We start from the raw sequence: 26,970 nt of genomic DNA, 5'->3' as shown, positions 1-26,970 counted from the left end.
CACTCTGAAACCTTTTGTCTGTTGGCTTGAAGAGAAAAAATAATGGGCCTTTAATAACTCCCTTTTGAATGTTGCGTGCTGTGACACATAGCTATCACAAGTAAGTGCAACATCTTGGGAAGTGAAGGATGATTCCATCTGAATCAGAATGAAGCTTAGTGTATGCAAGAGTTTCTAGGTTTGGGCTTCAACCACATACCTGATCTGACCAACGGACTATTTAGTTCTAGTCTGGTTAAACTTTCTAATGAGTGAGAACCTTTATTTACATTCAGATTTAAAGACCACCTGCTGTGACTTGACCCTCAGTGGCAGCTGGCTCTATGCGGGGCTCAAACCCTGCTCAGATATCCATATATGACATTCCTTAAGATACTGTATACTGTTGGATACTGACCTGGGTACCCAGATGAAAGAGACAACTCTTAAAGGGGACATATTATGAATAACTCATCTTTCCAGTGTCTCTACACAAGTCATTATACAGTACTATATATTTGTTTTCTCCAGCATATATACATATATTTTTTACATTCCCGTGCATCTTGTTGACCATATTGACCTCATTTTGGGTCAGAATGGATGCAGAAGCATCTTGCTGTATGGCAACAGCTTTTCCCACTGTGCACCATGCTGCCCTAGTTTTCTTTTATTTCAGTGTAACACAATCTTGTGTATAGCTATTTCTGCATCCTGTAGTGAGAACTCATCAAAACAAACAGGTTTGAGACCAGGATGATCAAGACTGATCTCCTGCAAGACACCAGTGTCCCTAAAACTTTTTACAAAATATTTTTTGTGGATGTATATGTTTTAAAATCATTGTCATGGCAATAACGTTCATATTCACAAGTGAAAACACACTATGAAACTGTGGCGATTATGGACCAAAACAAAAAAAGATGTGGCCCTAACAGTCAGTCAGGAAGTTGAAATTCATTATAAAGGCAGTAAGGGTGTGAAGAGTTGCATATTCAAGAGGCTGCTACCTGTAGGTCTATATATAAAAGTCTATATATAAAAGTCCATACTGATATGTGAAAAACTTACCTGAAAAATGTGAGGATAAGCAACAATCCAAAAATATTTTGTTGCCTTAAAGCTTAGTTATAAAGCAATGATGTGCAGAGCTTAAAATTTCAGATCACTTCATAAATGTAGCTTTATTTGAAACACAATGTTCTAAAAAAAATCAGCGTGAGCCAACTTGAATAAGAAACATCACAACCTTTATTGTCCACATCGTTCTCTGTCCATTTTTCAACTCAATAACTGTTGTATTTCTTTCTGAGACATATTTGTGAGGCTGAGATTTGGGCAGTTAACAAAAACATCTTTATAAAATCCCTTTCAGTGGATTCTGTGGTTCATTCAAAACGTCAAGACACATTTGGTAAACTAAGAGTGAAATGGTTTAAAACAAATTATACAGCACCCCTAACGTCACCAAAAGCATGTCTGAATTGTGGAGTAAACAATAAGAATGAATGTGTGACAATCAGCCACTCCCACTGAGGCACTGAAACCCCATACAGCATTAAGGACTGGGACCATTCTTTAAAAAAAGACACATTTCCTTCCCTTGAACTAACTTTTGCTGAGGACAAAAAGATTCAAGTTTTTGACAGTGTTGTTAAGCCAAAAGACAGAGCTCCAAGAATGATTGCATGACCATTCTCATTTTGTCAGATGTTTTGGTCAAAGCTTCTGTACTTCTCATTCATGTTGGTCTCCACTTTTGTGAAAGTCATCTTCCTGAATATGTCTCCTGTGCATCCTTTAGGGGCTGTAATCTGACTGGTCAATCAGTTTACACACCACATTACAGTAAGATGAATGCTTTGAGTCTCTCTGGCTCTGTACAGTAATGGATTACATGTTCCATCCCAGTCCAATGTGAGTGGCGAGCAGGTAGCACATGCCGATCGTACATGTCATAATCATCATAGGGAATCCTAGCCTGTAAGAAGCAAGAAAAGCATAGATTACAGTTTACGCTTTGTTAATATACTGTAATCTAGTGTTTGGATAAATCTAGTGAAATAGACGTACTAATGAGGAAACAACACTGGCATTAATAGTAAATAAAGAAGAACATGATCGAGATATGATCTGGATCATGAAAAGTTAATAGCGGTTATATTCATAAAGCCTCCTTTATGAATTTTCATTAACCGCTGTTATGCATATCTCTACGCCATATTTGTCATAGTGATACATGTTATAATCCTTAACACTTTGCCCCATGATGTAAATGTCTGTCCAATCACCATAAGGTCAGAGCTGCACAGCTGCCCAACACTGACCTGTTTTGCTCACGGATACTTCAGCCTGAGGGTGAATTCCTTTTCACTATTTACAGGTCTAAAGCAATTCCATGACTACAGGTGAGAGATGGGGTACACCCTGGACGCATCGCCAGTGCATCGACAGACAACCATTCGTGCATGCACTCATACTGACAGATAATTTAGAATGATCAGTTCATCTAAGTAACATGTTTTTGGAGGTGGGAGGAAGCCAGAGACCCCGGAGTGAACGCGCGCAGACACAGAAAGAACATGCAAACAAAAGCAACAGTTCTACCCATTAAATCTCAACAGGTTTGAGTAAAGCAGGTAAGAGGAAAGCATATGCATGTAGAAAGAATGTGAAAACATTTCAAGAGCACATAATCAGCTGTGCAGTGCAAACTACAGTGTAGGTTGCAGTTAACAGACTTAAATTTGTTGTTAATCTGTGATATTTTCAACCATTTACAAAGCCTATATGACAAAAACCAAACTGGTCAGTGTGAAGACTCAACTCAAGTAACAATGTCAAAATGAAGCAGAATTCCAGGTCAGGCTGCTTTCTACGTTGTTCATTCCTCATTTAGTATCATAAATTTGCAATGTGTCCTCTGATAACTCAGATCTGCATATGTTCAGTTGGATATCTGCCATGTCCTATATGGACACATGGCTGCTTAAATGGCCACAGATCTGTTTGCCCTCAGTCTCTGACACGGATCAGATTTGAAAGCTAAAAATAGAGGCTACATGTATATTGAATGTGACAGGGATTCGTTTTAAATTGGAGAAGCATTTGAAAATGGAGTACCACTACTAAATCATCAAGGGAACCAGTATCATTTGAAGCTGGTCAAGGATGGACTCCAAAAACATGTCTGGACCAAATGAACCTGAAAATAACTATAAACTTGCAAATGACATACTTCACAGCATTAGAGGTCCATATAACTGTGTTTATTTTCTAGTGGGCTGGTACAAGATGTTCATCACACACCTATACTGTATGTGTTATTTAGACTTACACATTCACCTCTAGTATTTGATTGTGTGAGGAGGCTGAACCTAAAGGAACCCACAAAAACCAATTGTAAAACAGCGCAAGTTACAGACAGAATAATCTATCAGTTGTAACAACAATGCTGACTCTTCTGGAACAGATTTGTTAAACCTATAAAATTATCAGATTGGATTTGCTCAAGGTGTTTCATGGTGCTTTTGTTTGAAACTACAAACTGGTGATGTGATATTGTTTGCATGACAAAACCATAGAGCATCCAGTGGGGATGTGTGAACACAGTTCAACAAATGTCTGATCAGGAGAGGAATTTGAAATGAAAATGTGTAATTAAATATGTCCCATGTGGTCGTGTTTCTCACTTGAATTACATTTGACTTCTAGAACAAGTGAGAAAATATGGACAGTTTCAAAAACACATAAGAATGAGTTACTGTACACACATCAAAAATAAAGATGAAAGAAAAGATCAAAATAAAGAGACAATAAATTTGATCAACTAGTACTGTATTTACATTTTCATTGAATAGTGTCTGAAGTATTGTCATTATTAATTCATTATTTATACAGACTCCCCCTGATCCAGACAATACTATGATTCCCCATTTAAAGATGACCTTTGACCTTGCCCAATATCGAGTCTTTTTAACTGAAGAATCTTCGGTTAAACAGTAAATATAAGTGTGATCATAAGCAATAATTGTGTATCAATTAATTACTTTTTCTTACAACAACAATTTTTTCATTGGAATGAATTAATTATGCAGTTTATATTCAATATGCATGTGAAAATGTCAAATTGGTAATTGAACTAAGGATGAATGTGTCTAGTCAAGCACTTAAACTCATTAATAATGATTTCAGAGCAGCGTGCTGGGGAATTTAAAATGCAACAGAGTCAGAGGGATCTTCTAAGTAGCCAACAGAACAAAGGTCACAGTGATTACCATTTTTATTTACACATCAAATGGTAAATAAGGAGTGAATAAATATGAGAACCCAGAAAAATGTTGGACAGAAACAGAAAGAAGAAGAATAAAATGCCTATCAGTATTCTGAACAATTATTTACAATAATTTACTTTTCAATCTATCTTATACAGGTATACCGCATCCTAACTCTTAACATCCCCTGCTCATCATGAATCATGGATGCAGGCCAACTTTTCATTCATCCATAACCCTTGACTGATCAAGGAAAACCACCACCATCATTTAACCACTCATTCTAATTTAGATCACCTCAACTGCTAAGTATTATTGGTCAAAATAACTTCATCTTCACGTTCTTTGTTTCTTCTCGATAATGTAGAGCTGGTTAAATCTGATGTAGTAAGTTAAACTACTGAACAGAAAACGTCAGACTAGCTGAACACAGCATTCAACCTCAGGCCCAGGGTCGCACAGCTCAATGGTGCCTACACTGATCTACCATAAACCTAAGTTTATTCTGAACTGCTCAGTATGATATACATATAGATATAGCTATAGCTTTTTAAGTTGTACTTTAATCAAAATATATAGAAACGGAAATATGGTTGTACAAGGTCAAGGTCTCTAAATAGCCCATTAACACAAGACGGCTGTGATTTATCTCTTTGTGGAATGAATGTCCGGTTAAGATGGATGCAGAAAGGAATCTAAAGTGTTATCATAATCAGACAAGCTGAGGTCACCCCTACCAGTAAATCTCCTTTTGCTGAGAAATACCTATTCTCCATCAAAGGGACAGGGGAAAGATGAGAAACAGAGAGAAACAAGTTTCACCTTGTTGGAACAAAGATACCATCTCCTTGTGATCTTCCACATTGACTTAATTGCATATTTTTGAAGCTCTTTGAAAGTTCCGATGCAATCTCAAAGACCTCCAACAGGAGGTATGTGCTTGTCTGACTGACATGAGACAGCGCTGCTGCCTACGACATTGGCCTGTGCTCCTCATTGTGTGGATGAGTTGCAAAATGCTCAGACACAGTTTTGAGGCTGTGGTGTGGTACAAAAAGTTTTATTTGTACCTTAAAATAAATACAAGATTGTTCTGTCTGGTTGCAGTGCAGGCCATGTTTTATGTAAAAAAAAAAAAATTCTCATGCATGTGACCAATGTTCCCAGCACAGATCTGGAGGCTGGTTATCTGCAGTCGGATGTGGTTTCAGAATGTCTGCCAGTCTGTCACGAACAGCTTCATTCCAGCTCAGAAACAATCAATAATAAATTATAAATTAATGATACCAACTCCAGTGATTCTTTTTTGTGTTTCGTTTAGCTAATTACCAGTGTGTGCTAGAGTGTACTGACAATCCCTCCGGGGATCAATAAAGTTGATTAAATTAATTTAAATTAAAATTAAATCACAAAATCACTAGTCATTCTTAGTGATTAATGAATAATTTTTGCATGCTCTTACTCTTCCTAACAATATGTGCAAGTTGATTTCCATAATATATTCTTTTAATTGTTTTTATTTGGAACTTAAGTGTTTTTAAAAAAGGGCGGCACGGTGGTGCAGTGGGTAGCGATGTGGCCGCGCAGCTATGCGATTCTGGGTTCGAGTCCCGCTCTGTGCGGAGTTTGCATGCTCTCCCCGTGTCTGTGTGGGTTCTCTCCGGGTTCTCCGGCTTCCTCCCACCTCCAAAAACATGCGCTTCAGGTTTATTGGCTGGTCCCAAATTGCCCGTAGGAATGAGTGTGTGTGTGCGTGGTTGTCTGTCTTTGCGTGTGGCTCCACGGTGCACTGGGGTCGTGCCCAGAGTGTCCCCCGCTTCATGCCCTATGCCAGATGGGATAGACTCCACCTCCCGTGGCCCGCTACAGCGGATAAAGCGGAAGAAAATGGATGGAGATTAAAACTTCTTTCAGTTTGGCCCTGAAGACATCAAAACTCAGCATTGGGGGGATGATATATTACACCTACGATGAGATTTTTCCCATTTTAATACTAAATGGTGAGATTTTCTGCTATTATAATATCATCACAAATCCCCACATTGCATTTTGAGGACATACAGAGGAAAACGCCACCACCAGATCTGCCATGTCTGTTCTTGGTAAACAACTTGTACCAAGCAAGGTTTAAAATCATTGTCAGATTGTAGGTTGTGCTGGTAGGCAGGGAGACTTGATCATCATGATGCTTATTCAAGCATGATTCAAGGTTTCCTCTATTATAACGGTCATGACCCCTGAGATTTCTCCTGTCAGGGTCAATAATGTTAATGTTTTTCCACCGTTTTTGGGTTAAAGCAGCTGAAGCTGAATGTCTTTTGTCTGCTCTTGGTCAGCAGGGGTCAGTACCTACCAAAAGGGGTCTAAGTAATGACAATGGGAGAACATGATCATTCATGAGTGTGCAAGGCTCATTGATTCATAAATTACCCATTGGCGTGAGTGTGTACATGAGTTATTGTTTGTCGTACACGTGGTTCTGTGATGCTCCAGCGACACGTTCGGAGGGTAGCCCGCCTCTCACCCATAGTCAGCTGGGATAGACCCTAGCATAACTCAAGACCCGCAGAGGGAAAAGCAGCTGTAGATGAGACAATTACAGTCGTCTTGCCTACAAGAGGATGGATGGATGGATGGATGGATGGATGGATGGATGGATGGATGGATGGATGGATGGATGGATGGATGGATGTAAGGACGGATGGACCAGCTAACTGCTCATTCACTCTTTTCCTTTGTGATAGTTTATCAATAAGTATCTCCATCCCTGTTGACTCATCTGGACTCCGAATGTATCTACAGCACTAATCAGTCTCAGATACCTGGAGTCACAGACAACTGCTATCCTCCTCACCCGTCTCTCTGAACAGCTGCAACCCTTCCCAATTACAGGCAAAGCGGCGAAGCGTCAGCCTCTAGCTATGCTACTGTCTGCTAACTGGAAACAGCAGCAAGGTAAGAGAGACAAAGTCGATGTGCTGCAATTGCACCCATTCCTTTCATGAAAAACATCAAGTAGATGGGCAATCTCCAGTATTTCCAGTACAATAAAAAGTGTGTTAACAAACAAACACAAAACTATGTAATGGTATTTTCCAGTTTTACCCAGATTTTTGGGAAGAATATGATGAAAAAAAGAAACAAAATGGCATGGCGATACTGTTAAAGTGTACCTTTTGGTATTTATTCTTTCACAGTAAGCAGTGATGAGCTCACTAAATATCTTCTACCCATTCTGCCTTAGGAACCCAACAAAACTGGACAAAATCATAATGGAGGATGCTAAAAACCCTGGATAAATTAGTCTTTAAATGTGAAAATGCCCAGACCAGTTTCCCCATAGGCAAAGTCCCAGAATTCAATGGAGGGAATTCAATGGAGGCAGAAGGGCTTGCTTGGTGTATATTTACAGTACATAACCCATCAAGGTCAGAAATTATAACCTTTTTATATAACTTTGTTTTTTTAATTCCAGCTTAAAAATTGTTTTTTGATACAATAAAAAAATTTCAGTGAACAACGGTTGAGAGACTTTTGGTTTTTGCCCAAACTAAACTCAGCATATGAAGGCTGTTAGCAGAAAAGTAGACCTTCAGGCACTGTAGGCTATGAGATTCAAAGTAATGCACAAGCCTGGCTTGATATCCACAGAGACAAACTTACAAAGATCTTTTATTCTGGACCAATTGATTTGATTGATTTGATTTGATATTGTATGTCTGGGAGAGAAGGGTTACCTGAAGAACTCCATGAAAGAAAAGCCGTATCCGTGTTGTTCAGCGATGCCTGCACACACGACATTGGCTGACGCGCCTATCAAAGTACCATTTCCTGTGTAGATAGGAAAGAAAAATGCTCAAAAAATCTGCCATTTTTTAAAGAATCTATGCAAATGTTTCTATATCATGACTTCATTATATAAAATGTGTGAAGAAGGGCACTAATTAAATCACTAATCATTAATACCTTTCCGGATATTTTCACCTTCAACCTTGCTTTAAGTTTTGCCATGTTTATTATACTAAAGGCAACATTTTGACAGTCTGAATGTTTGTTCTCTTCAGCACATCTCACATCTGAACTGGTGTCAGAATGCGGATGGAGCTGGGCAGCAGAACATGACACTGGATCAATACAGGTCTGTCACACTACACTTGATTAAACTGAAACACAGTGACAGCTCTCTAACCCTGTCTTTCTTTGTGTCCACCCACTTGAAGAGCCACACTGATGGTCCAGCTGCTCATGTCTGGGCAGGGCCAAGTGTGAGGCCTTGGACTGCTCTCAGCCCAGCCTGACCTCCACAGGTCATACAGGCTGTCACCTGGAGAATATGATGCCCCCTGGATAAAGATCTACACATTTCCAACAGGGGGTGAGTTATAAAGTCCCTGGTGACTGCAAGGAAGGTGTATCTTTATCGCCTCACTACCTGGTTTATATTTTGATTACATGAAGAGGACAGAAATACCAGCTTACCCCCCAGGCAGGCTCCCATTGCTAAGGCAAATATGAGAGGTTTTACAGGCAGGTTCACATCCACATCCTGACTGAGATTGATGAGAACTGGAATCTGTGGGTGCAGAGATAGATGGGAAGTAATTAAAAACATGCACTGCTTTTAGATTTACGGCTTCGTTGCTGAAGTCATCACAAATAGTTGTTCAACATGAACAAATTACCACAAGGCAGTCAGAGACTGCAACATCCCGCAACACCCCTGAATTCAAAATTTTACCCTGACCTACTTGCACAGGTCAAAGATCAAAGCTCATGCTCTGACCCACCTTCGTAGATCAACGCAGTAGCTTTGATCTATGGTCTTACTCACACTGGCCTTCTCCCTAGCCTTTCTATCTTACCCGGTTTCTCAAGGTCATCAGCTCATTTTCATCCTCTTTGCCACCCATGTGAGGTGTTTTTTGTTCCATCTTTCTATCTGCAATGGTTACGAAGATATTTGGCAGACTAACGGACGAACGAACGGACAGACAGACACGAAAACTGATGATTACAATACATTTGTATCCCACTTTGAAGCGGGATGTAAATACATACGTCGGGGCTCCATCTATTATATGGTGTGTGATGGCTTTTACATTCAACACTCATACAAGGCAGTGACGTGCGGTCAGAGGAGGGACGGCCTCACCTGCCATTACAAAAAGAAAAAAATGGAAAATGGAAAAAATAAATGTTTATATTTATCCAGTGATGTGTATTATAAAGTTATTTTCCGTTTAACGTCACAAATTTTACATTACTTTTTACTCAAAATCCCTGAATTTTCACTTTTACCTCTGAAATACGGAGAAGAGACCTGCGGTGAGGCACCAGCCAGCCGAGCCTCACCATGGATTGCGCAATGGCTCGGCTAGCTGCGCTGGTATGCTTTTCAGTGAGACCGTAATGCTATCTCTCTATATGTCACTTTTAAAATGTTGAAACATGTTTACTTTATGAACTAAATTTCCATAATTTAACAATTGTATATAATGTACAGTGTTTTTTGTCAACAACTGTATGTCTGTAACGCCTTTCTTGAGTTGAGCGGTCCTGAAACGACTGGGAAAAGGAACGAAGTGAGGCACGCAGTTCTTGTGCCTCATGCTAGAGGGCGCTGGTGATCCCACGGATTCGGCCAAGGAAGTCGACTCCTCGGCCAAAGAAAGAAGATTATGATGAAGTCAGTGCCTCACCAGACATGAACCTCACCGCACGTTACTGATGCAAGGGCTTCTGATCCCAACATGCTTGCAGAGCAAAATGAACTTTCCCGGAAACTGGATTATTTTCTGATTAAATTATTCAAATTTACCCTAAATATAAATGTAAAATATTAAAGCGTTCATGTGTAGTGAAGTAGACAATACTAACTTGGTGTGGCCATGTAGACCCACTGATGTGCTGTATTAACGGAGTGCTCTGAGCACCATCTCTAGGTGCATAGCTAGCAGAAAGGTGTGTTAGTCTGGCTCGGTCCAAAGGATGTAACATTCATCTATATTTTTAACTGTATTAATTAGTGGGCTGATAAGGTGTTAGGTTTATTGTTGGACAGGCGAGCTATTTGCAGGTTTGTTAATCTAAGATTGCTGCTGCTAGCTGTGAGTGCTTTCACTCACAGCTAGAAGGATGTAGTGCTTTATTAGACCTGCACTAAAAAAAATTAAATCAATTTGAAGAATTGCTTTATAAGCAGAGAAACACTTCAGTTAAAGAAAAGGCTATCTTCAAACTTTTTAATGAATGAATTGAAAAGTCAAAAATCTGTCAGTTTGATTCTAGAGGAATAACATCTCACTCTGTCAAGGGAATAATGTCTCCTTTTGTCACTGTCATCTTAATTGAGCACACTGGCGCAGCTCTGAAACTTCGATCTTTAAATAATCTTAATTTTCAGTAAAACGGACAGCTGATAACATTTGTACATAATTCATAAGCATCTGACAGAATACACGTAGACTCACAATCTGGCTTTCAATCTAAAGTCACACAGTGTGAGAGTGGTAATGTGGTCTGTGTGTAGCGCTGGGTAGCTAACGTTCATACGGCCTGGTGGGGACACACAGGGCTTGTTAGCCTGAATCCAGTCCAGAGCGACTGCTAGGTGTGTGGCTGATAGAAGCGCTAAAGGAAAACTTGTGTAGGTGGTTTGAAAAGATTTAAAGACAGATTTGTATATTTCCACGTGGTGGAATGTCGGGTTTGATTGGCCACTTCCAAATTGCCCGTACGAGTTAGTGTGTGTGTGTGTGTGTGTGCATGGTTGTCTGTCTTTGTGTGTGGCTCCGCGGTGCACTGGCGTCGTGCCCGGAGTGTCCCCTGCCTCACGCCCTATGCCAGCTGAGATAGGCTCCAGCTCCCTGTGACCCTCTACGACGGATGAAGCCGCAGAAAATGAATGAATGAATGAATGAATGAATGAATGTGTTTAGATGTGCCAAAACTGTTGGAGTTGATCCCTACTGATCCCTACTGCTCTGAAGGTCGATGTTAAAACTGTAGGCCTCTCACACAATTAAAATGTCTGTCTCAGGCATCCGCTGACCTGCCAGGGTCTCTTTATTAGACTTTATCAGGCTGGGCAAGATAATGAAAGGAAAGATTGTTTTGGTAACAACAGAAGAAACTTTCTTTTTGCCAGAAAATATTCTCATCAAGTTTTCCCTAATTAACGGCTGAAGTGCCAGACTGCTGCCTTGCTTGTCAGGAAGGACTCACCCATACTGTGTGGTTCATGTTGGTGGCCTGAATTAGAGGACCTGCCAGATGCACCTGTGTGAGCAATGGGATTATTCTGCTTTTTGACTTTGATTAAGAAGATGACCTGTGGGGAGTGTTTGTGTTGGATCCACTTGCATATATATGTATTAGCGGTAATTTAGGCCCAGGGTGGTCATGTGAAAATTTATGAAATAGTTGTAGGTTTTCTGTTAAGTTATGTTTAATGAGCGAATATGAAATACTTGCTATAGTGTGGAACATGATGGGAATGTTTTCTTTTTCATGTGTGTGTTATTTCACAGGGGTGAGGAGGAGTATGGGGCTTCGTGCCACAGCCTCTTACCATGGTGGCAGTGAAGGGAATGTTGTCAATGAGAGACGAAGCCAGAGCAGAGACCCACATCACCAAGATAATGGCTATAGCCAGCCGCTGGTCCTCTGGCACAGCCTGAGAGGGGAGATAAGAGAACATATTCATTGTCAGTCAGACACATGCACACACTGTTTTAAATCAAACTAACCAGTTGTATCATTCTTAGACACTGAATCTCCCCTTAAGGACCAAAGCCGCAGACGATGCAGATGTCTGCATGTGACACAGATGGTGGGCCTCAAGAGTTTTATATCAGTGATCTGCTGCATATGGACAGCAAGTTCAATTCTCCACATGTAGGGACCATGATGTAGTTTGTGGTCTTGTGATGGTCGTCTACTGTGTGTGCGTGTAGGTTAAAGATAATAATATCTCCCCCTTCCATGTTCTGCTTCTTGTTAAGGCTGTACAGTTGTACTGTAGCTCATCCATGGTCTGTGGAGGCTGAGCAGGTCAGAAGCAGCCCACCTGTCATTTGTGATCATGACTCTAACGCAAGTTGACTGAGGTATCTGGTGCAATCTCTGGCCAAGAAACAACTCAGATACATGATGCACACATAGCTGGAAACTAGTCAGATTGCTTCAGCCGTCAGGAAGAATCAGATGTAAACAAAATAATTGGATTCAGAGCACAATGAAAAGAGCAATAAGCATGGAATGTCCAATTATCAATTATAGATTATCATAGAAAAAACTCACTTTAATAAGCAGTGCTGTCTGTTCTCCAATATAGTCAATGAGCTGCAGCTGGGCTAAAGCCTGAAAAGAAAACAATAATACAAAGAGATTGTTAGTGTAAAAATCTGATTAGTGGGATTAAACCACTTTTATTGACTCCTAAGGCACAAAGGAAAGTCTATTGGTGTTGTGATCAAAAGTAAATGATCGCATAGTGGTGTCCCTTCACTATGGGGACTACTGTTTGATGCTACACCATGTTAATGGAATTCAACACAAGTTGTCTCAAACACTCAAGGGCATTCAACAAAGCAGCCTCGGTGCTGATAGTATAGCTCTAAGAACAGCCTTTCAAATGGAGCTATACGGGACAGCTCACTGTCCAATCTACTCTATAATATAAAGTCTATATGTATCTAAATATTGGAACTTTTTCAAGGATGTAACCTACATACTGTACACCACTCATCCCACAAATTAATGTTTCTCATAAATATGGCACAATTTAAAAGGGAAAGAAAAAGGCTTTCCAATGGTGGAATTGTCACAATAAAGAAGTTACCGAAAACTAATTTTCTTCCATTGATACATATTGTAGCTTAAATCAAATTTATGTTTTTGCTTTTCTATTATCTTTCATGTGATCAAAAAGCCCTTCAAAAATATCAGTGATTTTCCATTAAGAAAAAAATCCAATAACATATGAAATACCTCCATCAAAACAAAGAGGCCAGCAAAGAACAGTAATGTGGCCCATTCCACCCGATGCAAGATGATCTCAAAGTCCTGGATGTCGGCGAGAACAAGAAGCCACAGAGCGCCCAGGATTGCAATCCAACCTAAGAAAGGACAAAAAACATTTATCTCCCTTTGCTGTGAAAAACACTCCCACAAACATAAAAATATTTCAGAATGTTTTGTAGGAGACAATGAGCTCAGTGTAGTGTATGAGTATAGTTCACAAAAACACAAGGTGATGTTCAGGGCGCCTCAAATTAACTCAGATCTGCTCTCTGTTCATTTTGAATCAAACCCTCATTGTTGGAGGTATATTGCGATATTTCTACCTATACAGACGATATTCCGGTAAAACCTCTGTGGATTAAACTCCTTGTTTCTTTTCCTACATGCAGAATAAACCCAATTCACTGCTAACACACCACCAGAGTCCAGATAACTCACTCAATAAATACGTTTTTATCTAACTGTAACTAGCATGTCTTATGTAATTAAATAAAGTTCATTTCAAAGTTCAAAGAGGTTTGTGCTGCAGCTGGAGTTGTCATACAGTATGGTTGGATAAGAAACTCACTATCAATTCTAATCCATATAAATGTTAGAGTTTAAAGGAAGAATCAATAATTCTGTGCAAGGAGACTCCGTCAAATAAGAATCTATGAAACTTGGTCTTCAACTGTTTGATTTTTCCATTTTAAAATCTGTTATCAACTATGCTGATTTTTGGACAAAGACTTATATAGACTAATCCAATCTACATTGTTTTATTCTTTCATTTCACCTTTATTTTGGCATATTAAAATACCCATACAAACAACAGGACATCCACTTAAAACACTGCGGCATCTAAACAAAACTGATACTTCCGTCCATCATCGGTTTCATCATAATGCCTTTCTATTTATCTAAGGATATGTATAATAACTACATTTTTCATACCCTGGGTGCCACACAATCAAACCAGCTGGAGAGAGGTAGATGCCAAGGCTGCTGAGGAACGCAGGAAGTAAATAAAGATATAACAGTGCTCCTGTCAGTGGACAGGGATGTCCAAGCCTCCAAATCAATGATATGGTGAGTTTGTAGCTGACACAACCACACATGAATTAAAGGATGAGCCAATGATTTGAAAATCTTTCCAAGTGTAGTTAATAAAAGTTTAATGAAGACATCGTTTAAATGAACAGACTAGCCCTACTGCATAAGTCATTGCTGACTGTGACCCAGGTTTGGACAGAAGCTCATTCCTCCAGAGACAGGAAACACACCACTGTGGGGTCATTCTCATTTCATAAATGTCACAGGGAGGTAACCTGATAGTCGCTTAATTAACCGGGTACATTTGTGGGCCTCAGCAGAGAGGGGAGAGAAGACACGGTGGGCTTGCAGACAGACTTATTAACTTTAGTGACAATTTAGCGACGGCGTTGGTATTAATGAGACGTTGGGGCTGTTGGGTTGTCACATCAGAGTGTCAGACAGATGAGATCCAACCCTCAACCTCACCCAGATGTCCAGATTCATAAGCAGACCTGAAATATGCAAATCTACACATTCAAGCCTTGTTGGCCTCCATTAGCAGATTGGGTAACCAGTCACACTCCATGATGCTCACACTGACAGAAACGCTCACACCGCATACAACTCCAGCTACACTATAAAACAGCATGAATAGCTGTGGACTTTGGACTCCAAATTATCTTTAATAACACAACACATTACAAATGTGTTTTGTTGTGTTTCTGGTAACCAGAAACATAACTAAATATTTAAGTCTTGAGTTAGGTTTTTTCGTCAAAACAAAGCTAGAACTAGAACGAAGGCAGTCACAGACTACAACATCCCGCAACACCCATGAATTCAAAATTTTACCCTGACCTACCTGCATAGGTCAAAGATGAAAGCTAGTGTTCTGACCTGTTCTGACCATAGATCAAAGCTACTCACACTGGCCTCCCTCGTCTTTCTATCTTATCCGGTTCCTGAGTGTACAAAAGTTGAAATTTGACCTTAACCTAGTTTTCTCAAGTTGAAGGTCATCATTTCATTTTCATCCCCTTAGCTGCCCGAGTAATGCGTTTTTTGTTACATCTTTCTATCTGCAACGGTTGCGAAGATTTTGGTGGACTAACTAACGTACGGACCCCTAACCCAAACCCTAATGAACCCTAGCCCTAACGCTAATGAACCCTAACCCTAACCCTGATGAATCCTAGCCCTAACCCTAATGAACCCTAGCCCTAACCCTAATGAACCCTAACCCTAACCCTAATGAACCCTAATCCTAATGCTAACCCTAACCCCTAACCCCTAACCCTAAACACTGACAATTACAATACATCACCGCTTTGAAGCGGGATGTAATTATGCTGATGAATGGGGAAGAAAACTAAATAATACACATTCATTCACTAATTTTCTACCGTTAATTCCTCTTATTACAGGTCCTGGGGGTTGCTGGAGCTTATCCCAGCTGACCTGCAGCAAAGAGGCAGGGGACACTACAAGCATGGAGCCACATGTGGCAGAGCCACATGGAAGACAAACAGTCACTCACACACACACTTACACCTAAAGACAATTTTGAACTACCAATTCACCTATGGTGCATGCTCTTGGGGGTGGGAGGAAGCCAGAGAACCCAGAGAGAACCCACGCAGACATGGGGAGAACATGCAGACTCCGCGCAGAGCGTGACTCGAACCCTGAACCATCTTGCTGTGAGGAGAGAGCTACTCACTGCTCCACCATGCTACCTATTTTATATATATATATATATTTTATTTTTTTTATATTGCTATATTATACTGAGCTCCTTGATTTGCCAAATTAGGATAAAATTATTTAAAGAATAATTTATGTTCTCGGGAGCTTAAATGCATTATGCAAGAAGTGCACACAGCATTTGACTGTTCTGTATTCTTTAAAAAAATGTCATTGTTGGCTTTTCAGTCATATATTTATTGAGTTTACTCGTGATGTCTCAGCAGAGAAGCTCTAGTTTGTCATTCTTTATGCAGAATGTGCAGAATAATGACTAAATATAATACAATTATGAAAATTGGTTTCCATTCACCCTGGGGAAATTCAGTGTAAAACATAACCCTCCTTAACCTCCATAACCCTCCTTAACCCTCCCCAAGCATACAATTAAAGAAGTAAACTGGAGTTTAAAGTTTTAGGAAAACCAAATCAAAGAGTTAAAGCTGAGCTGATATTTAAAAAGGTCATTAGATTTATTATTTCCTTGAAACTAGTTTAAACCATGATTATATCAGTGTTAAATGTGCATATATGTTATTTATTTTCCATCTTAAAATATGTACACTTTGCAGCTTCTCTGTAAATCAAGGTTATTGCTACCTATATTTGCCAAGAAATTCTTTGAAACACAACTCTGTGATTTCAAACTAAATTATTTCATCAAAATACAATTTACGGCTTGAGAGGAACATAATCCATTAACATACGTTTGGAAATGCAGCAGTTAAATATGTCTGTTGCAGTCGGGTCTAAAAGCAGTTCAGTATCCATGTAATTTGTTGCTTGCATTTGCACATCAGGCCATTATCTGTGACAGAACCCACTGTGTTGAATAATTACATGACAGCACTGTTAATCCCTAGTGGAGTTTATAAAAACAGTGCCATAATAATAATAATGAGATGGTGCTGTGCTTACCCAAATCAAGATGAATGCTGGGGACGAAGGAATTGACAAAGAACATGAAGATCACCACGCCAAGGACGGACACACACTTCACCAACAGAACCTTGTCTGTTATTCTGTGCTGTGTAGGATAGAATTGTATTCTTTTATCATCCATGTTTGTGTTAGGCTAGGTTCCAAATACTTGTCATTCAGCTGGCATCGAGTCACAACAGTCACAACAGACAGGGAACATGTTTCAGGCCGTATGAGAACCTACCTTCTTCTGCAGCTCTTGAATGTTTTGCTCCCAGTTCTTATCCTCCTGAGAGATTTGTCTGTCAGACACGGAAGCATTTTAACCTTCTTTTTCTTAGTGCTGATACACACTTAATTTCAAAATATTTGTCATATCATAGACGGTTGTGTCTATAATCTACACCTAAGTTGTTGCATGATGGCTCAGATATTTGTTTCATTCATATAATGTCTCCATAATGTGCAAGACTACTTAAAATGTGTTCATGTGAAATTTAGTTGGGGTGTTCTTTTAACCTTTGGAAAGTCTTCATCATCTTGCGGAGCAGGCTTTCCAGGTTGAGGACCTTCTGCATCAGGAGGCATTTAACAGCTGTCTCCTCTCGGCTGGCCGGGTTGATGCGCTGAGCCGTCTGCCTCCAGACCAGGATCTCGTGTTTGAGTTCTACAGGAGCAGGAGAAACGGGACAGGTCATACGGATGCCTATAGAGTGCACAATCCACAAATGGACTGAAAATGAATCCATTATAATCTATTGACTGGGAACAGCTCCTACAGCTGACTGAGAGGCCAGAAAGATGTTTCCAGTAAACATACTGCGACCCCCATAGAGGGATGAATGCAGGCAGCCTATGGACACATCGACCTGCTCAGGAACAGCTGATGATGAAGCACAGATCCAGCCTGAGGGAGCTGGCTGCCTGTGTAGACATCAGCGGGTGACATCCCTTTTCGGGAAGGTTGCTAGGTGACCGTAATAGAATCTGACACATGGCAAAAATTACATTTCCATAAGTACATCTTTACAATTGCTACTCATAGCAGGGGTTCTAGAGCTGTTTTAGCTGCATTGCTATAGGAAGGGTGGTTGGGTGGGAGAAATTTAAACTCCACAGGGTGAGATTAACAGGGCCTGTATGTAGGGGCTTCCTTCAATCTGCATAGGACTCATTGTGAAAACACGGATCCTTTGAGGGAGTCTTCAGCACTGCTTCACCGGGAGAATGGTGCTTCCCTCTTCTATCAGTGCTGATCATTATCTGTATCCCTGGGCTCTCATATGCAAATATCTGCAGCCAATATGATGGAGGACACAGTTACTGTCCAAAGTAAATACTCCCTGTGGGTCCTGGTCCTGTTCCTGTTCTACGAACTCTCCTCCAGACACATTCAGGTCCTGAAGGATGGCTAAATAAGTGTCTCTTCTGCGTGGAGGGATTAGCTATAGGCTTTATACAACAGCACAATGTGGAAAGAGATTGGAGCCTAGATGGGAATCCTGTTCTTCTCTCAGCATGAGTGAAGCCACTTTTAATGCCAAGTTGTCGAAGCATAACCAGAATATAAAGAGTTTTTCCTCACTGGTGAGTCATCAGACTCCTGAGGGAGCAGACAGAGACAAAAGGTGAACGTTTTTCACCACAGAGGAAAGTGCTGAACTCAGCCATCAATATGAGTCCCCAATTAAAGTAGTTCGTAACCACATTTACCGAAGCAAATGTCTGACTTTACACCGGAAATGCAACTTTAAGTCTAGTTTTAAGTTGGAAAAAAGGGAACAATTCACCTGCATTATTGAAAACATTCTTTTCCTAAAATTTATTTATCTGTCTGCACTGTGTGTGCTATGTTTGAGCCCAGTGACAAAATTATTGGAGTGAACACCTGTGATCTTCAAAATTTTTAAGAACAACCAATCATTTTTGTATTATTCATGTTCTGAATTGTGTAATACTAATTTTCAATAAATTTCTGCAATATTTTAACCATCCTCTGGGGCATTAGTCATAATTGTCTGCTCCGATGCATAGAGGATGAATTAATTTCTTTTGATTGTGTTTCATAATTAAACACTTCAAACTCTCCTGCATGAAAAGTATTTCTTCAAAGAAACACACATGTAAAATAAAATCTCAACTCACCAACTATTTCAATGGACTCTTTGTTGTAGAGTTTTTTGTTCCAGTACAGCATCCGTAGGAAAGGAAAGGAGGTGAAGAGGACAAGGCATATTCCAAGAAACATGTAGCCGGTGAAACTGGCAAAATCAATCCCCTGTATGACAAAAAGTAATGATGTGTCAGGTAACACAACAGATAATCACGCTGGGGTCTGTTGTGATGAGGAACTGTGTTGCTCTGTATACAAACGTGATGAATGAATGAATGAATGAATGCTTTTTATTTCGAACATGTGCGCAGAAAAAGAATAATCAAGACAACAATAATACTAATAACACACAAAAAAATTCCCAAAAAGGAGTAGGATGAAGCATAAGCTTATTTAATCCTACCCCTTCAAGAGCGGGACTCGAACCCGGAATATGGTGTTCTGAGAAAGTATGAGGTTAAGACTCAGCTTTACTGTCTATTGAGGCAGAGAACAACATTATGCAGAAGCAATACTAGTATTTAAATGTTTATAGGTACATCAGGAGAAATAAATAGAGGTATATATTTAGTGGCATTTTAAGCAATAAATGCTTAGATTTGGGGGCGGCATGGTGGCACAGTGGGTAGCACTGTTGCCTCACAACATGGCGGGTTAGGGTTCGAGTCCCACTCTGTGTGGAGTTCGCATGCTCTCCCTGGGTCTGCGTGGGTTCTCTCCGGGTTCTCCGGCTTCCTCCCACCTCCCAAAGCATGCGCTTCAGGTTGATTGGCTGGTCCCAAATTGCCCGTAGGAGTGAGTGTGTGTGTGTGTGTGTGTGTGTGTGTGTGTGTGTGTGTGTGTGTGTGTGTGTGTGTGTGTGTGTGTGTGTGTGTGTGTGTGTGTGTGTGTGTGTGTGTGTGTGTGTGTGTGTGCATGATTGTTTGTCTTTGTGTGTGGCTCTGCGGTGCACTGGCGTCGTGCCCGGAGTGTCCCCCGCCTCACACCCTGTGCCAGCTGGTATAGGCTCCAGCTCCCCGTGACCCGCTACGGTGGATGAAGCGGCAGAAAATGAATGAATGAATGCTTAGATTTGAAGGTGTGACATAAAAACACAAAGAAGCTGTATGTTGTGGAGACAGAGGCATCATCAAGGTTCTTTATGTCCACCAAGCTATGATGATCTTTATATTTCTCCCAAAACAGTCCTTTCCAAACACTAGATTATAAATAAATAAGTAAATAAATGAATAAATTGAAGTATGTCCTTCTATTTAAAAATCAATCAACATCATCTATGTGTTAATCTATTTCTTGAAAGATAAATACTCAGGGTACAGGCTTCAGGATGGAGAGTTAGGGCTGAGTTATTTATACTGTCTTTATTCTTATAGCTACACAAGGATAAAGAATAGCAATAAATAGTGACCTACTATTATTGGATTTGTGCTACTTCTGGTTATAACAAAAGCCAAAGAAGGAGGAGTAAAATAGGGCTGACTTGATGAAACATTCAGTAGGATAACAACATATGGCAAAAAAATAATAAAATTCTCGTTTATGGTCTGAAAGTTATCCAATCATGTTTGTTTACATTAAAAAAAACAGTGTAATGGGTATGCAGAAGTAATTTTGGTCACATCAATTGAGAGGTAGATTAAATGCAAAGGTTAGTTTCCTGCCTTGCAGTTTAATTTCATCATAGTGACACCTTGTCACCTATCTCATACAGAAAATCCCAGACCTCTCCTGTATTCATGCTCTCAGGCCTCATGGGTTAACGTTAGCTACTCCTGCTAACCTGGAGTGAATGAAAGAAATCAAACTAAAAATCAATCAATAACCACTGTAACAAATTCCCACATCCTGCATCCAAATTTCAAGTAGAAAGACATAATAGTGCACAAACTAGAGAATTCTGTCTGTGAGTTTGTGTCTGTACTGTGTCTCTGTTTGCAGCACTCAGCTATGAGACGTGTCCATTTCAGAGCCAGTCTTAACAACTCCTCAGAACGGTTGGAAGAGACCCATTTGGCAGGACGATGTCCCTCAAAAAAAAAAAGAAGCACACCTAAAGGGGGTTAAGATTTTTATATGCACCATGCTAACTTGTTCTGCAACAAATCAAATACAAGGACACTGTGATGAGGGACAAAATCACCTAAACACACATTTCACAGCTGTGCCATTCTTTCTATCTCTGGATTTCTCCTGAAAATCCTCTCGAGGCAAACATGCAAACAAACAGGAAAGCAAACCTTGCATGCACACACACACATAAAAAGTCCTTATCAGCAGCCAGACATGACTGAATGAGCACGCTGCTGCTGGTGGTGCTGCTGCTGTGACCCAGCGGTTCTGTCAGCTTGGAAATGCAGCCAAGACAAACCGGATAGCAGGCTGTGGGGGGGTACATACTGCTGCACCTGCAACGTCTAAAATGTCACGCATAGCATGCAGATGCCACACTGAGCAGGGTGCAAATGTCATGTATTCCAGTGATCCAACATTTTATCTCTCTGAGAAGATAAAGAGAGAGTTTGAAGAGTATTTAATGAAGTTGTTTTCATTGAAATGAGTTGGACAAATACAGTTATGTAGCACTCATGTGAGTTGATCGTACATACTGGGTTTTCACAGGATCCTACAGGGGGGTTGGAGAATTTCAGAAGCAAAGGAGGTTAAGAAAATCCTTTTTTTCAATCACTATGACAACAAAACTGAAGAAATGAAAAACAATAAGTCTTAAATAACATGAGAATCACTGATATATTACCCTCAGCGAGGTGGTGCAAAGACAGATGTCACAAATGTCTCAAATACGTCATCTGCCGGATTTTCAGGTACCTAATGTCACATTACTGCATCCACATTGACGTCTGATCAGACACTTATTACAAAGAAAGATCTCCAACAGGCCCTGACCTGTCGCTGCAGACGACCAGATTCATTCTAGCATGAGAAGGTGTGGAGTCGTGGATGAATTTGCTGTAGGAGTGGAAGGCAGCAGGTACAGCAGTTCTGACTCCACAGGCTTCACCAATAATTACACCTGTCTCAGAACAGCTGTGGTACCGCTAATAACTGGGTTTGATACAGTAATAATTATACTAACAAATATGTACAACTCAAATCACATCAATGTCTGACGATGGAAAGACTTCTGATGTGATGGTAGGTGACGCTGGGCAGGTGTCACAGTTTCTTCCTCCGGTGTTTTGGCACTTTTAATTCCAATGATTTATGACAGTGACAGCAACAACATAAATTGGTTCCACTGCAATCCCTTGTCCATTCATCACCTGAACATCAGTATATAAATACACGGAGGGATTGTGCTAAACAAAGATAACACGTGTAGAAAGCAGCAAACACAGTTGATTAAAACGAGTCAGGACGTACCCACAACTCTTAGGTCATGAGTGTCAGAGATAATGAGAGAAACCTGAAGGTAAATGAAAGAAGGAAAGTCAGATAGGAGACTCTCATTTTGATGAGATTGTTAGAGACCAACAAAATTAAAAATCCATGAAAAGGTGGTGATTAAATTAAAAAAATTATTTGCAACATGTTTTTTACTTTTGTAGATTTGATCAAAGTGAATGATGATTTATCATCTCCATTTATGTACAATAATAATTTATGTACAGTAATAATAATAATAATTACTCCTCCACTTAATAATAATAATAATAATAATAATTACTCCTCCACTTACGTGGTTGAGAGAAGTCAAATGCAAAATATGGAGGCTGCCATGTTGGTGATGGTTTATGAGGCAATTTAACAAAGCGCAGCATGTGGATGGAAAGATTTTAAAGTTGCACCTCATCAATTTTGACAACAGTAGTCCCTCACGGCAACAGAATGTCTATCATTTATGCGTTTGTCTTGTGTAAAATGACAACATGACCATCAAACATGACAACATGCCCATCCTCATTGTCACCTGTTAACTGAGCTAAAAGTAGCTAAAGTTACAGGACTGCATACTTATTGCAGCTGAAACCTGTTGCTCTATTTATTGATTTTATATATTTTTATTGTTGATTCTTAACTGGACTTTGTATACAGTAATTCTGTACAGTGTCCTTGAGTGTCAAGAAAGGTGCCTTTAAATATATTGTATTATTATTATTATTATTATTATTGTTGTTGTTGTTGTTGTTGTTGTTTTTGTTATTATTATTATTGCTATTATTATTATTATTACTTGTCTCTAATTGGACTGGCTGCACCAGAACCTATTAAAATGTCAGGGTTTCGTTTGGTGTTGAGACAAAAACACTGGTTAACAGAGGTGATCAGATAGTTTTGTACGTACCTACAGTATTTATAAAGGCATTTTACGGAATAACAGAAGTTTACCAGTTTCCTCAGTAAGCATGTATTCCTGCTACTTAAGGGGTCCCTCTCACCTCATGAGGACAGTGCTGTTTGCTAGGTGTGTGGTTTGTGTCAGATTACATTGGCACAATATATTAGTGTGTGTTTAGACAGAGAGGTGAAAGTGCCTACTTCTTTGCGCAGGTTCTGATTCGACACTATAATCACATTGGGAGGATCTCCGACAGCTGTGGCAGCCCCTCCAATGTTGGTAAAGATTACTTCTGCAATCAGGACATGTCTGGGGTCTAGGTTAAGCACCTCACACAACCTGCAAAATCAGAGAGAGAAAAGCCCTTTAGCCCCGATTAGATTGGGGGGAAATAAGTGCATGCATAAAAAAAAGGATAAACCGTATTAGTCCTTAAACATTGTGTCTGCAGAGGATATCCACTCACTTGACTGGAAAACAAATTACTGCACCATTTTTCCCAGATTTGTGTCGTATTTTCTCAGTGTCTAATTTACACTGAGTCGAATTTCATCTATACTCTGACCTTCTAAAAACAATTTTAGGACTTAATAATAGTTTATTGTAACAACTTGATTCAAGGGCATGAAACAGAGATCCAGTGAAGGAGCGGAGGAGGGGGTGGCACACATACAGCCAGGTTTCTAAAGTTAATTGAACTTGTGTGTCTCGGTTCTTTTTTTAAAAAAGCGTATGGGGGGGGGTTTATTTTCAAGAATATTTGGTGAGCAAATATTCTTGATGATAAACCAAACCGTGGCTTTGGTTTATTATCAAAATTTACTAAATTTGACCAAAAAAGAGAGAGAGAATACGACAACAGCACAAGAACTGAAAAGACAGATTCTTTTCATTGAGCTTATCAAATCTGATATACAAATACATACATAACATCTAATACAATTCCTTTTAAATAAAAAAATCCTGCTTCAATGAGGGCCGATAGCAAACAACAGCAAGACGGACATTTAAGATACCTTATGGTGACTGGGGTGAAAAGCATCATGGTGGTCACATTGTCCAGAAAAGCAGAGAGAATGGCAGCGATGAGACAGAGGATGATGATCATTGGCCACACTCTTCCTCTGGATAACTGGTAAGCCTGCAGGAAGAAATCTTTCGATAAGTTACTGATAAAGAAAGTACTAAAATAAAGCTGATATCTTGTTTTACCTGAAGTACACTTGCAAGAAGGACAAACAGTCTGTGGAGTGTGCATCTGTCATCAGTACAGACGACTCACAAAACTTCTGAGATATGTTTCAGGTTGCTTACTTCCATTATTAGCAGTGACAAAACAAGTTAATGTATCCTGATATATAATGTGGTACGACAGAACTCCAAAACCCCGATCCAATGCTGTTCTAGGTCGTAGCTTAACAGTCCCACCTTTTTTTTAATAGAATAATGCCGTGTCAAAGCTGTTCTCAGGAAACATATTTTAATTTGGAGGGCCTGCCCTTGTCCAACCCACAATTAAAATTCATGAGCCTGCATGATCCCTCTGTTCTCTAGGTCTGACTGTTGCTGTACCTGAAGGACAGACGCCCTCCTTCAACATCTATGCAGAATATTCAGCAGTAAATGGAGCAGCTGGAGTTCTTTAAAAGATGGGAGGAATCCTGTACAGAGGATGAGGGTCTTATCTTCTTCAACCTCAGTGTGTGTGTGTGTGTGTGTGTGTGTGTGTGTGTGTGTGTGTGTGTGTGTGTGTGTGTGTGTGTGTGTGTGTGTGTGTGTGTGTGTGTGTGTGTGAACCCTGATTTGTGCTAGATCCTATGTTGATAATGTGGTGTCATTGTGAAATAGATTTGCCCTCAACCTGCTGAAATAAAGATTTTTTTGACAGATCCAGATTTGACCAGAACCACAACAAAATATATAATCAAAATGAAAAGCAAAAGCAAACTAACAAAAACCAAGCTTCCTTGAAAAGTAAAAAGTTCGTCTACTCAAAGAAGCTCCTGTCAGTTGACGTAAGTGGCCTAGTTTTATGATGCATCCTGTCAGCAGGTTCAAGCTGAACCGTTGGGTCAGGATGTGAAGACAGACAACTTACTTAGGTCAACTTACTGTATGTTGTGAAGATCAACATCAGAGTTCAAATAGGACAACATAAAACTACAGGCTCGTCACGTTTCAGCGCTGATTTCAAAAATAGCTCAAAGCCTGTCACCTTTGAGACAACTTTAGCAGTTTTCGTAGACCCACTCAACCACCAAATAGTGTATCGCTGAAACGTACAAGCTACAGTTACTGAAATGACAGCTATACTCTAAATGTCCAACGATGTCATTGACTTGTCATTTCCTTTGAGAACTTGGCTCCGTTGTTGTCGTCACTCACCTTCACTGCACAATAATCAAAGAAGCCAGTCTCTGAAAAAATAGCCACAAGCACCATCTGGAAGAAAAACATAGAAGCAACAATTTTCTATGTTATTACAAGATTATATGTCATCAAATAAGTGGTTGCTATAGGCAACAACAACACTGTCACAAGAGATGGTTGGTGAGACAGATATCCCACTAAGCTCCACTTCAGGATATTAATCCACTCTTTACAGTAAGACAACAACATCGTCCAAAAACACATCAAAAGTAGGTTTATTGTTCATATGTGCCAATGATTGCTTGTTTAAAAGTGTATTTTATTTCCAGTAAATACCAGGTATCTGAAATGTTTTGCCCTTAGGATTGGAATCTTTCCACAAAGTTCATCTGTTGTGTTTCTCATAATGTGATGAAATTTTCAGAGGCAGCTGTTGATAATGGAATTTGTCCAAAGGAAGCAACCATCTGTGATCATGCATCAGTATGAGCTGAGATCACAGATCTGAAAGACTTTCTGAATCATGACTGTTGATTATTTGTCATATAGGAGCACTGACATGAAAGTTAAAAAGAGTGTGAGAAGAAATATTTAATTCATTAATAATTCAGGTGGATTTCAGCGTTTCAGGCGAACTGTTGAATTTGATCCCCAGTACATGGGAGATATTTACATGAAGTTTCTTGAAAAAATATAAAACAGTTTTGATCCCGAAATGAAGCTTTAAGTCTATGCTACATCTGATGATTGTACTACCAAAGTATCCAGTTTTTTTCTTCTGTTGTCTTTTGTTTTTTTGTGTGTTAAAGCTTTCAGTCTAAAATGATTGTGGTTTATTATCAATTATGTGTAAATAATCACTCCAGAGTCTAACCATGCCAAAGAGAAGAGCCAGCGTCTCGTAGTCGATCCATTCCACCACGGTAACCAGACTGGGCCGCTGTGGACCACACAGAGAGAATAATTACATTCATTAGCAAAGATTTAGGAGGAAAAGGCAGGAAGAAAAGACTCAGATTAAATTAGTCTGAAATACACAAATCCCCAGTTGAGATCAGAGACAGTTAATTTCAGAACAGGACTGCACTCATCCTCCGGGTGTGTTTAACACGTGTATTTGAGCTGCAGTGGGAAAGCCTCAGAAATAACACTAATGATTCTCCCAGTGCACCTCACGGGATCAGTGCCTTCAGGTGGGAATCCTAATTAATATTATTAATTATACATTTCTGTGT

General features: G+C 39.8%; 1 protein-coding gene across 1 annotated transcript in view; it reads right to left on the bottom strand.

Annotated features, from left to right (window-relative positions):
- Positions 1-1,241: 1,241 nt before the first annotated feature.
- oca2 (oculocutaneous albinism II) overlaps positions 1,242-26,970 on the bottom strand; it is a 37,368-nt gene continuing 11,639 nt past the window's right edge. The window contains exons 11-24 of the mRNA XM_068319753.1: positions 26,610-26,675; positions 25,751-25,807; positions 24,382-24,506; positions 23,566-23,704; positions 19,101-19,233; positions 17,475-17,622; positions 17,200-17,257; positions 16,953-17,061; positions 13,245-13,372; positions 12,555-12,614; positions 11,824-11,928; positions 8,733-8,826; positions 7,991-8,084; positions 1,242-1,960 (exon numbers count right to left, since the gene is read on the bottom strand). Coding sequence (XP_068175854.1) covers positions 1,873-1,960; positions 7,991-8,084; positions 8,733-8,826; positions 11,824-11,928; positions 12,555-12,614; positions 13,245-13,372; positions 16,953-17,061; positions 17,200-17,257; positions 17,475-17,622; positions 19,101-19,233; positions 23,566-23,704; positions 24,382-24,506; positions 25,751-25,807; positions 26,610-26,675 — 1,404 coding nt within the window. The 3' untranslated portion in view covers positions 1,242-1,872. The remainder of the gene's footprint in view (positions 1,961-7,990; positions 8,085-8,732; positions 8,827-11,823; positions 11,929-12,554; positions 12,615-13,244; positions 13,373-16,952; positions 17,062-17,199; positions 17,258-17,474; positions 17,623-19,100; positions 19,234-23,565; positions 23,705-24,381; positions 24,507-25,750; positions 25,808-26,609; positions 26,676-26,970) is intronic.

Source organism: Antennarius striatus, chromosome 7, assembly GCF_040054535.1.
Source record: "Antennarius striatus isolate MH-2024 chromosome 7, ASM4005453v1, whole genome shotgun sequence".
Classification (NCBI taxonomy): domain Eukaryota; kingdom Metazoa; phylum Chordata; class Actinopteri; order Lophiiformes; family Antennariidae; genus Antennarius; species Antennarius striatus.
This window is presented reverse-complemented; position numbering and strand designations above follow the sequence as displayed.